Source organism: Mus pahari, chromosome 11 (assembly GCF_900095145.1).
Source record: "Mus pahari chromosome 11, PAHARI_EIJ_v1.1, whole genome shotgun sequence".
Taxonomy (NCBI): Eukaryota; Metazoa; Chordata; class Mammalia; order Rodentia; family Muridae; genus Mus; species Mus pahari.
Genome location: NC_034600.1, coordinates 6102888 through 6114922, shown reverse-complemented (window position 1 = coordinate 6114922; position 12035 = coordinate 6102888). Strand labels below are relative to the sequence as shown.

At 43.2% G+C, this 12035-nt stretch overlaps 1 protein-coding gene across 5 annotated transcripts in view; it reads left to right on the top strand.

The window, feature by feature from the left end:
* Positions 1-12035, top strand: part of Exoc3 (exocyst complex component 3) — a 41882-nt gene that overhangs the window by 22833 nt on the left and 7014 nt on the right. For all 5 annotated transcript variants that reach the window (XM_029543913.1, XM_029543914.1, XM_029543916.1 and 2 more), the window contains exons 7-10: positions 3517-3617; positions 6038-6148; positions 6231-6381; positions 7855-7977. In XM_029543913.1, the coding sequence (XP_029399773.1) occupies positions 3517-3617; positions 6038-6148; positions 6231-6381; positions 7855-7977 (486 nt within the window). The remainder of the gene's footprint in view (positions 1-3516; positions 3618-6037; positions 6149-6230; positions 6382-7854; positions 7978-12035) is intronic.

The following is a 12035-nucleotide window of genomic DNA, read 5'->3' as shown; positions in this document are numbered from 1 at the left end:
CAATCTCACACACAGAAAAAGAAATCTAAAATAATCTTGGGTAGAGTTTAAACTAAATGCTAGAGGTACTTTCTAGAAGATGCTCCAATGCCACAATTCTAGACAAACAAGGAGCAGGAAGGTGTGGTCCAAATTCTTCTTCTCAGAGACACTACCCACACTGTCAACAGAGGGACATGCTTCTCTCTCTGAAATACTGAGAACGTTATAAAATTGCCTTTAAAGTGATGAGCTTGGGGCAGGGGAGTTGGGTCAGTTGTCTGAGCTTTCTCTTATCCAAGTTAGCATGTCTGTTGGTACTGTCCTTGTTCAAGGCATGTTTTGGCAGCCATATTAGTGAGACTTCCCTGGTATAGATAGCTTCTAACTTTTCTAGGAGAGACAGTCTCACAGTAAACTTCCTGGTTTTTTTGGCTCTTGCAGTCTTAACTCCCTCTCTTCCACAGTGATCCCTGAGCCTTAGGTGCAGGAGTTGTGTTGTAGATATATCAGTTGGGACTGGGCTCTACAACTCGGTGTTTTGTTTAGTTATTGTTTTCTGTAGTAAAATTGTTTTCCGTAGTTAGTAATGGTCTCCATCTCTTGCAAGGAAGTTTTCTTGAAGAAGGGTGAAGCCTACACGTATCTTAGTCTTAGTCACTGTTCTCTTTTGCTGGGTAAAGACACCATGATGAAGGCAACTCTTATTAAAGAAAGCATTTAATTGAGGACTTGCTTACAGTTCAGCAGTTTAGTCCATTAGCATGGAGAGGAACTTGGCAGCATGTATGGTGCTGGCACATAGTAGCTGAGAGCTTTACATCCTGATTCACAGGCAGGCATGCAGGCAGAGACATAGACATTGAGACAGCAGAGCTGTTGGTTACCACTGATGTATGAATGCCAGCCACTACTGCATCTGTACCCTTCAAAGGCTTCATCTAGATCTGTTGAGATAAGCATGTAATTTTTGTCTTTAAATCCGTTTATATGATTTCTTAAATTTATTAACTTATATATGTTGAACTATCCCTACATTTCAGAAATAAATCTAACTTGGTCATCTTTTTGCTGTATCTATATTCTCTGCAAATATTATATTGAGCAGTTTGAATCTGTGTTCATCAGATATACTGGGCTTTAGGTTTTGTTGTTGTTGTTGTTGTCATTACCTGGTTTTGGTCTTAGAGTGATACTAGCTTGATATAAGTTCCCTCCCTCCTTCCCTCCCTCCTTCTCTCCCTCCCTCCCTCCCTCCCCTCTCCTCTCCATCCCTCCCTCCCTTCCACCTCCCTCCCTTATCCCCCCTCTCTTCCCCCTCCCTTTCCCCCTCTCCCTTCCCCTCTGTCACTTCCCCCTCCTTCCCTCCTCCCCCCTTCAAATTTTGTTTTGTTTTTTAATTTTATTTTATTTATAATTCATTTTTTACACTCCATATTCCATTCCCCACACCTCCTCCCCACCCCACCCCATCTCCACGTGGATGCCCCCACCCCCACCCCACCTGACCTCTAAACTCTCTGGGGCCTCCAGTCTCTTGAGGATTAGGTGCTTCATCTCTGAAAGAACACAGACCTGGAAGACCTCTATTGTATGTGTGTTAGGGGCCTCATATCTGCTGGTGTATGCTGCCTGTTTGGTGGTCCAGGGTTTGAAAGATCTCAGGGGTCCAGATAAACCAAGACCACTGGTCCTCCTACAGAATCACCCTTCTCCTCAGTTTCTTTCAGCCTTCCCCAACTCAACAACAAGGGTCAGCTGTTTCTGTCCATTGATTGGGTGCAAATAACTGCATCTGACTCTTTCAGCTGTTTGTTGGGTCCCTCGGAGAACAGTCACGATAGGTCCCTTTTTTGTGAGCATTCCATAGCCTCAGTAACAGTGTCAGGCCCTGGGACCTCCCCTTGAGCTGGATCCCATTTTGAGCCTGTCACTGGACCTTCTTCCCCCCAGGATCCTCTCCATTTCCATCCCTATAATTCTTTTTTTTTTAAAAAACCTGCCTCTTTTTTTTTATTTTATTTATTTATTATATGTAAGTACACTGTAGCTGTCTTCAGACACTCCAGAAGAGGGAGTCAGATCTTGTTAAGGATGGTTGTGAGCCACCATGTGGTTGCTGGGATTTGAACTCTGCACCTTTGGAAGAGCAGTCGGGTGCTCTTACCTGCTGAGCCATCTCACCAGCCCTCCCCTGTAATTCTTTCAGACAGAAACAATTATGGGTCAGAGGTGTGACTGTGGGTTGACAACCACATAAATGTCCTGTCTTCCTACTGTCTTCCCTCCCTCCCTCCCTTCTTCCTCCCCCTTCAAATATTTAAAGCTATAGAGCTTTGTTGAAAGTCTGATATAATTTGTCTGTGAATCTGTCTGATCCTAAACTTTTTATTATTTTAATTTTCTCATTTGGTATGAGTTGTTGACTTCTTCTTGGTTTAATTTTGATGGTTTTGCTACATCTAGAAATTAATTTCTTTTAGGTTTTTCATCTTAATGAAATACAGAATTTTAAAGTATCCCCTTATAATGATCTGAATTTCTTTGGTGTCTATTATATTGTTTCCCTGTTCATTTCTGATTCTGTAAGTTTGGATCTTCTATTTCTTTTTCTTTTTCTTTTTCTTTTTCTTTTTCTTTTTCTTTTTCTTTTCTTTTCTTTTCTTTCTTTCTTTCTTTCTTTCTTTTTTTTTGAATTCTGTTTTTCAAGTTCTGGACTGTCCAGCATTTCCATCATCCTTATATTTATATTTTCTTGGACATTATTCAGGTATAAGTTCTTTGTACACAATTTCACTGGGCTGCTTCTTTGTGTCTTTTTTAAATTCCTTGAGTTCTTTGATGAAGTTTATGTATTGTTTTGAATTATATTTCCTAAGGTTCATATAGGTAATTCTTATTGTTGACAAACATTTCTATAAGGTGTGATAGGTTTTGGAGAAGAGATAAAGGCTTGATCTTGCATATTGTTTGTATTTTTGTGATGAGTTCTGGGCATATGGACTTCTTTTGTTAGTTCTGTATCTGATATGACAGAGCAGGTTGGGGTAGAAAAGAGGACAGGATACCTAGGCAGGTTGGGTCTAGAGGTTGGAAATTGCTTGACAGAAATGAAAATCATGTGACAAAGGTGACTGGGCTGCTGTGAAGGATATGTGTCCTGGTCCAAGCTTGGGGTGGCAGCGTGAGAGTAGATCTGGCTCAGTGAAAGGTTGGATATTGAGTGATAGGGGCCTGTGAGTCAAGAACAGGCAGAGTGGTTTATGGTAGATGCCTAGAGGTTGTTTGAGGTGCAACAGGGGTGACCAGACTAGGCTAGGGAACTAGACAGGGGCTCCAGGCTAGATCTAGCAGGTTGGAGAAGAGGTGTCAAGTAGAAAGAGGCAGACTAACCAGACCTTGGAGAAGGTTGTCCCAGGTAGAATTTTATTAATGGGGACATTATTCTATGCTCTTGTGAAACTGTTTCACAATTCTTGATGCCCTGTTCTTTTATACTATTGTTTTCTTTTTGTGTCTCCCTTTTTCAATTGTTAGATGTTTGAACAGAATCTTCAAGTTGCTGCTCAAATAAGTGAAGATTTGAAAACAAAGGTATTGGTGTTGTGTCTTCAGCAAATGAATTCTTTCCTAAGTAGGTATGTATTTTTGCCAGTAATCTAAATTACAAATTATGTACAAATTAATTAAAATTAAGAACAAAATTTGTTGTCTAGTATGCTGTTATTAAAAGATTAGCCCCTTTTGTTGTTTAGAAATGCAAAAAATATTAAAAAAGAAGATCAGGTGGGGCATGTAACACACTGTTTCCCAGTGGGCCTTTCCTTGTGAATCATTCACATAAAGATGTTCAAGTCTAGAGAGAAGAATCCCATGAGATCTGTCCTCCCACCATACTGCCCAAGTCTTCTAGGCCATCCTCACATGCCCTGTCTCTTATACTATTGCTCCCTTCTGTGCCTCCCTTCTATCACTGTGATGCCCAGACGTTGCTCTCCATGTCCTAGATTCTCTGTTATAACCACAACAACATCAATCATGTAGTGGATATCTGACATCTTATATTAGAGTTCATGGTTTCTGTTGGGCAGCGGGTTGCAGGGAAATAAAGGGGTGGGAAAGAACCCATGTCCTGCCAGAGCTCTGATGTTCTGGCCACTCAGGTGGGCATCTGGCTGTGAGAAGCCAAGGAACCCCTGTCCTCGGAGGTGGAAAGGGAGCAGTCCAAGGTCTCTGGGCCTCACAGAGACCAGAGATGACAGGTTCTCAGTCTCAGACATCCCAGATGTTGCTGTATGTTGCGAAAGAGCTGAGAATGAAGTGGGCCCCCCTGGGGGGCAGCTTGGTCAGCACTGGGGCCAGAGGAAGAAGAGGGCAGAAGGAGAGGGGACACTGGGTGGTTCCCACGCAAGTGAGAGCCCTTGGTCCTGTCCGTGCCTGGAGTGCAGGAAGGCCTTCTGGTGGGAGGTTAGACACAGCTCTTTAGAGGAAAGCCTGCTCTGTTGCCCCAACACATCAAGTTGAGTTGCAGTGAGCAGAGACAGTCTATGGTTTTAGAGCTTTATTGTAGAAGGAGAGAGACTGGCCATGGCCACGTGGAGGGGTTGGGGGAGGAAGGGAGAGAAGGAGAGCTAGAGATGAGAATAAGAGAGCTGAGAGCTTAAGAGAGAGGAGGGGCCAAACAGCCCCTTTTATAGTGGGCTGGGCTGTCTTGCTGTTACAGGTAACTGTTGGGAGGAGCATACCTGGCTATTGTCAGGTAACTGTGAGGGTGGAGTCTAGTTAGAATGCCAGGAGCTTGGGACTTTGTCTGCATGACTTATAGTCACAGGATTATGGAGTTGGGAGCTTGTGGTGTCAGGCTCCTATATCTGGGAATGTGACTCATTGTTCCATCCCTTGTAGAGTTTTCAACTGGGTCTCCGGATTAAGCTTCTCTTAATAAAAACACAGGCTGCCTTTCACAGTCCCACAGTTTCAACTACTAGGTTGGCAGGTCTGTGTTTCACTGTAGTCTAAGTCTGTAGGCTTCTGGATCATGAAGGCTGCTGCTTTCCCTCTTCACCAGGAACTGCTCCAGAGGCTGGCATGGATCTCCTTTTACTTACCAACACATGTCTTCAACATTAGTGGTCATATGTCATATCTCTGACAGCTCAGTTGCCAACCAGGTTCTTCCCTTCCTTAGAATCCCATCTGCTACCCACCTGGGGGTGGTGGTGGTCATGATTTGATTCCTCTCAGTCACAGGGTCATAACTGATCTCCACATTCCATCCATAGAATTATAGCTGAGCTTCTCAGCCCATTTATGGGGTCATTGCCAAAGTATCTAAAGGTCACTTCTCAGGGTCAATTCCTAGTCAGTCACTTCATTTTTGAGGTGGGATCTTCTATAAAAAGAATTTTTCCTTGGTTGATCTGGAACCACAGATGGGAAAAATCAAAATAAATGACAATAGCATCTTAGGTGTTGGTTTTCCAGATATTTCAAGACTAGTTATTTTTTTGTCTCATTTCTTCATAGCGTTTTGAAAAGGGACATCCTATCAAGTCTATGATAATGTTTCTCATACTTTTGAGGGTTTTGTGGAGGAGTGGAGTGGGCACTGTGCCATGGTGTACATGTGAAAATCAGAGGACAACTTTGATAAGTTGGTTCTCTCCTTCTATCTTTATGTGTGTTTCAGGGATCTACCTCAGGTGGACGGGCTATTGTGGCAAATACCTTTACCTACTGAGTCATTGCTCTAGTCCTGTTATGTGAGTTGTGGAGTGAACTGTTCATGAATTACTGAGATACTTTCCTAGTTAAAGTTATGTGTTTCACAGTATCTTCATGTCAGAATACCAAACCATATTTCAAAGCCTGCAACAAAAATTATTTTTAAAATTCATTTAACATGATTGACTCTCCTTTATCATTAATATAGACTATTCAAAAGTATGTTTATGTTTAAAGAATCCTCTGGTTCAAAAGTGGTGATATGATTTCCCTGATAGGCATGATATCTACCTGGCACTATAGACAGCTTTGGGATTCCCCAATGTGATTTCAGATACAAAGATGAAGCCCAGCTTTACAAAGAAGAGCACCTGAGAAACCGGCAACACCCACACTGTTATGTGCAGTACATGATTGCCATCATCAATAACTGCCAGACCTTCAAGTAAGTGCTGTGTAAGACAGAGAGGGACAGAGAGTATGCAAGTCTGTAGCCTTTTCCCTGAGCCCTTGATGTTTCCTTGTAGAGAATCCATCATCAGTCTGAAAAGGAAGTACCTAAAAACTGAAGCAGAGGAGGGCATGTGTCTGAGTCAGCCGAGCATGGATGGGATTCTAGATGCCATTGCTAAGGAAGGCTGCAGCAGTCTGCTAGAGGAGGTCTTCCTGGATTTAGAGGTGAGCTTGGCTCCTCCACCCCTGGGGCTAGAGTATGGGGTGGAGCCAGGGGTTGGAGGGCTGCATGTTCTTCTTTGGACTACACTGTCACCTGCCTCTTGTAGCTGCTATATGGGAGCTGAGATGTTCCCTTGCATCTGTACTAAGCTACTATCAAAGGGTTGTATGACTGCCTTATATGACTGCCTCCCTAGGCAAATTTAGATAAAGAGTCCCAGGAAATAATTAGTTATCAAACAGTAGAAAGTTACATGATAAATCAAGTATGTGGAAACCAATAACAAAACTCAGCTGAGAGCACACAGATCACATAAATCAACCTCACAAAACTCCAACATATAACACACCCAAAATCATTAACAAAACAGTTTCATTCATACCAAAAGCATAGTGTACCATAAACAAATAGGGCCACTTTGGAACCCAGATATCAGCATAGTTAAATGCCTTGGCAGGGATCACCATATATTAAAAATAAAACTGACCATCTGTGGGTCTTGCTGGAAAGCATGCCTCACTGAGTTTAGATCCTCAGAACCCATGAGTATGGCCATGAATGCCTGTAACCCCAGAGCTATGGGGAGTAGAGAAAGTACCACTGGGGTTTGCTGGACATCCAGAGTAGCCAAAATGGTGAACTCCAGGTTCAGTGAGAGATGTGTCTCAAGAAAGTAAGGTGGAGAGTGATGGAACAGGACACCTACATCCTCTGGCCTCTTTGTAGGACACACACTCATCAGTTGAGAAGAGACTTGTCTTTAGGATTATTTAAAAAGAAGACATTATACAAAAATAAACAAAAGGTATAAATGACCTTTATACAGAAAAAAATTACTGGAGTCTAAACATAAGCCAGACATCCATCTGCTGTCACTAGAGAAGCATAGATCAATACTTAGCATGAGCTGTTGCTTAGTCTGATGTCAGGGATTGAAAACACATACTCTTCAGTGGGGGAGCACAGTGCTTGGCTCTGCTCCGGGTAGAACTGATTCTGCAGCTTTTCGAATGAAGCTTGGACATATTTATCAGAGTTTCAATTTGCATGCTTTTTGACTCAGGAATTCAACCTAAAGGGATTTCACTTGCAAAATACAAAGTCATTATAACATTATTTATAATCACAAAGTGTGAAAAATACATAAATATATATCAGAGAATTGAGTGGATAAATTATGACATATTCATATACTATATTGCTATTAAAGGTAAAAACCAACATTTACATATATAACCTGTTAGGAATGGTTTTTAGGAAGCTTATATATATAATATAAAGCTCCTAAATTTAAAGTACAGATTTGCAGATTATGTAAAAGTAAACTTATTTTTTTTAACCTGAGAATATCACTGCCACAATCAGGAAATCCGTGTGACCCCCCTCCCCCCAGGGAGTGACCACTCTGAGGTAGTAGGAGTGATCCCAGGCATTGTGCCAGGTAAAGAGCTGCATGATTACCTTGTGCTTTTCAGCAACATCTGAATGAGCTGATGACAAAGAAGTGGCTGTTAGGGTCAAACGCTGTGGACATCATCTGTGTCACTGTAGAAGACTACTTCAATGACTTTGCCAAAATTAAAAAGCCATATAAAAAGGTAAGCAGATGGGGTTTAGTGCACTGGAGCCTACCTCCCATCTGGATTATAATCCAATGCCCAAATAGCTCTCTGCTTATGATCATATGCCAGCACTGATGCAATCTAAAGAGTGTAAGGTGATGGTCTTGGGTACAGATAGAAATGTTCTTTTGAGGAGCAATGTTTTGAATGTAGTCAAACTTTACTCCTTTTTTATGGTTAATTCTTTTTTTAAAAAATTGGTTATTTATTTACATTTCAAATATTATCCCTTTTCCCGGTTTCCCCTCCACAAACCCCTCTCCCCTTCCCCTCCCCCTGCCTGGTTTCCACTCCACAAACCCCTCTCCTCTCTCCCTCCCCCTGCCTCTGTGAGGGTGCTCCCACACCCATCCACTCCTGCCTCACCACCCTAGCATTTACCTATGCTGGGGCATCAAGCCTTTACAGGACCAAGGGCCTGCCTTCCCATTGATGCCAGATAAGGCAATCCTCTGCTACATATGCAGCTGGAGCCATGTGTACTCTTTGGTTGGTGGTTTAGTCCCTGGGAGCTCTGGGGAGGTCTGGTTAGTTGATATTGTTGTTCTTTCTATGGGGCTGCAAACCCCTTCAGCTCCTTCAGTCCTTCCCCTAACTCCTCCATTGGGGTCTCCTGCTCAGTCCAATGGTTGGCTGCAAGCATCTGCATCTATATTGGTCAGGCTCTGGAAGAGCCTCTCAGGAAACAGCTATATCAGGCTCCTTGGCAGCAAGCACTTCTTGGCATCAGCAATAGTGTCTAGGTTTGGTATCTGCATATGGGTTGGATCTCCAGGTGGTTCAGTCAGTCTCTGGATGGCCTTCAGTCTCTGCTCCACTCTTTGTCCCTGTATTTCTTTTAGACAGGAGCAATTCCGGGTTAGTATTTTTGAGATCAGTGGGTAGCCCCATCCCTCAACCAGGGGCTGGGCCTAACTACTGGGTATGGTCTCTACATACCTTTGTTGTGTATTTCAGCTAATGTCATCCCCTTTGGGTCCTGAGAGCCTCTTGCTTTCCTAGCATCTGGAACTTTCTAGTTGCTATCTCCAGTTGCCACCCCCACTGCCACAAACCTCTGTTCAATTTCTTGCCCTACTTTTTCCCTCTCCCTCCCAAGTCCTCCCTTCCTCTACCTCCCATGATTATCTTGTTCTCTCTTCTAAGTAGGACTGAAACGTCCACACTTTGCTCTTCCTTCTTGAACTTCATATGGTCTGTGAGTTGTCTCGTGGGTATTCTGAGCTTTTTGCCTAATATCCACTTATCAGTGAGTGCATACCATGTGTGTTCTTTGTGACTGGGTTACCTCACTTAGGATGATACTTTCTAGTTCCATCTCTTTGACTGAGAATTTCATGAAGTCATTGTTTTTTATAGCTGAATAGTAGTACTCCATTGTGTAAATATATTACATTTTCTGGATCCATTCCTCTGTTGAGGGATATCTGGGTTGTTTCCAGCTTCTGGCTATTCTAAATAAGGCTGCTATGAAAATAGTGGACCATGTGTCCTTGGAGCATCTTTTGGGTATATACCCAGGAGTGGTATAGCTGGGTCCTCAGGTAGTATTATTTCCAATTTTCTGAAGAACTGTAAAAGTATTTTCCAGAGTGGTTGAACCAGCTTGCAATCCCACCAGCAATGGAGGAGTGTTCCTCTTTCTCCACATCCTCCCCAGACTCTGCTGTCACCTGAGTTTTTGATCTTAGCCATTCTGACTGGTGTGAGATGGAATCTCAGGATCATTTTGATTTGCATTTCCCTGATGACTAAAGATGTTGAACATTTCTTTAGGTGCTTCTCNGCCATTCAAGATTCCTCAGTTGAGTATTCTTTGTTTAGCTCTGTACCCAATTTTGTAATAGGGTTATTTGCTTCTCTGGAGTCTTAACTTCTTGAGTTCTTTGATATTAGCCCCCTATAGGATATAGGGTTGGTAAAGATCTTTTCCCAATCTGTAGGTTGCTGTTTTGTCCTGAGACAGTGTCCTTTGCCTTATAGAACCTTTTCAATTTTATGAGATCCCAATTGTCTATAGTTGATTTTAGAGCCTGGGCCATTGGTGTTCTGCTCAGGAAATGGTTAATTCTTTTTTGGAGGGGAATCATACAGAATCTTTTCTTACCCAAGATCATGAAAATTATTTTGAAAGTCCGCTATAAAAGTAGTCTTAGTCTTAGAGATAGCTCAGGGGTTAAGAGCACTGATTGTTCTTCCAGGGATACTGAGTTCAATTCCCATCAGGTTCACAACCATCTATAATGGGATCTGATGTCATTGTCTGATATGGGGATGTACAGGAAGACACAGCACTCATCTATATAAATAAATAAATCTTTAAAAAAATAAAAATAACAAAGTAGTCTTAGAGATCCACCCACCATGATTCCACATGGTGCAGGGTGGGGAAAGATTCAGAGCCAGCCTGACACCAAGTGAATGAGGTGTAGGTGGACAGAGGTACATAGAGGCCCTCGTGCTACCTGGCCATGAGGCTTGGGAGGGGAAAACATCCAGAGGCTCTCCAGCCAGTCAGCCATGAGAGCCACCACAATGTGCAAGTATGTGGTGGACAGGCGAGAGAGAAAGAAAAGTGAAGAACATTATAAAGAGAGATGGAACTGGAGATGTGAGGATGAAGAGGAATAGCCTGTTGTGAGTAGCCAGCCCAGCTACTTGAGGCTGCGGTGAAGTCCCAGCCCATGCTGCTGCTGAGAGCCCTGTCTGGGTAACCATGGGTGGACAGTAGCAGGAGTCATCAGTATTGATGTTTGTGGTTCATATTACCACTAGAGACCAAGGGGAAGTACTTGGTCTGGGCAGCCACCTGGAACCATGTAGATATCCAAGGGCTGTGCAGAACTGGCCCCACCCCTCACTTGCTGTGACACTCTGGAGAGCTGGCCCCACCTCTCACTGGCTGAAGCACTTGGGAGAGTAGTTCCACATTTTGTCTGGGCAGCACAGTGGAGCTGGCCCTCATGGCAAGGGTGGGGGTATGAGGGTGGTGATAGAGTGTGGGACATCTGACTCCACCTCTTGTCTGCCATGAGGTGGCACAGTATGGAGGTGATGCCCTTGTAAAAGTATCTTTTATTTGCCTGATGTAATTATTGTCTCAGAGGTTTACTGCCTGTCTGCTAACCTAGGTCTAGTCCTGGAAGCTTCTAGCCTTTGTACAATCTAATCTAGGCCTAGAATGTTAATGTTTTTTCAGCCTCTGAGACTTACTGCTGAATATGCTCACCATTTTTAGTTTTTTCTGATCTCTGGCTGGCTAGTTTAACTCAGCTTTTCTTGCTCAAACTCTTTTTCCAAGCTGACTGATTCACAGACTTTTCTTAGCTTCTGACATAATTGCTCTAGTTGGCCTCATGCTGACTTTGGCAATCTGTTCTAATCTTCTGACTCCTCATTCTCTGTCTTGTTCTGTCTTCACCTGTCTCTGTTGTTCTGCCTCTGCCACCTGTCTCTGTACAACTCTCCTGGTAAAACTGCCCCCCCCATCTCTCTCTACACTGCTCTCTCTAAGCCTCAGCTTTCCCTCTGTTCTTGTTAGAGTTGGAGATATCCTATTCTGTCAGATCTTTCTGATTAGTCACTTTGTCTGCCTCTCGAACATCAATTTCAAATATGGGTGCATCCTTCTACAAACTAACTTTACCTTCATTTTTTGGGATTAAAGGTATGTACTGAGAGCATGTCTGCATTCTAGCTAGATCACACATAGACCTAAAAGGTCTTTGTATATGATCAGAGCAGCTATGTTGCTGGATTAAAATTCCCCTACATACCCCCTACCCTCACCCCTTGCCATCTGCATCACTTAGGAGAGCAGAACAGGTCCTGAGTCTTGGGAAGCACAGCAAAGCAGACCTGGAGAAGGGGCACAGGTGAACCACCATGAGGGTGAGAGCAAGGGAGAGCAGGCCCCACTTGTCTGCCTTGAAGTGGTGAGATAATGTAGATATGGGAGTGGTTTTACACACACACACACTCACTTTCTCTCTCTCTCTCTCTCTCTCTCTCTCTCTCTCTCTCTCTCTCTCTCT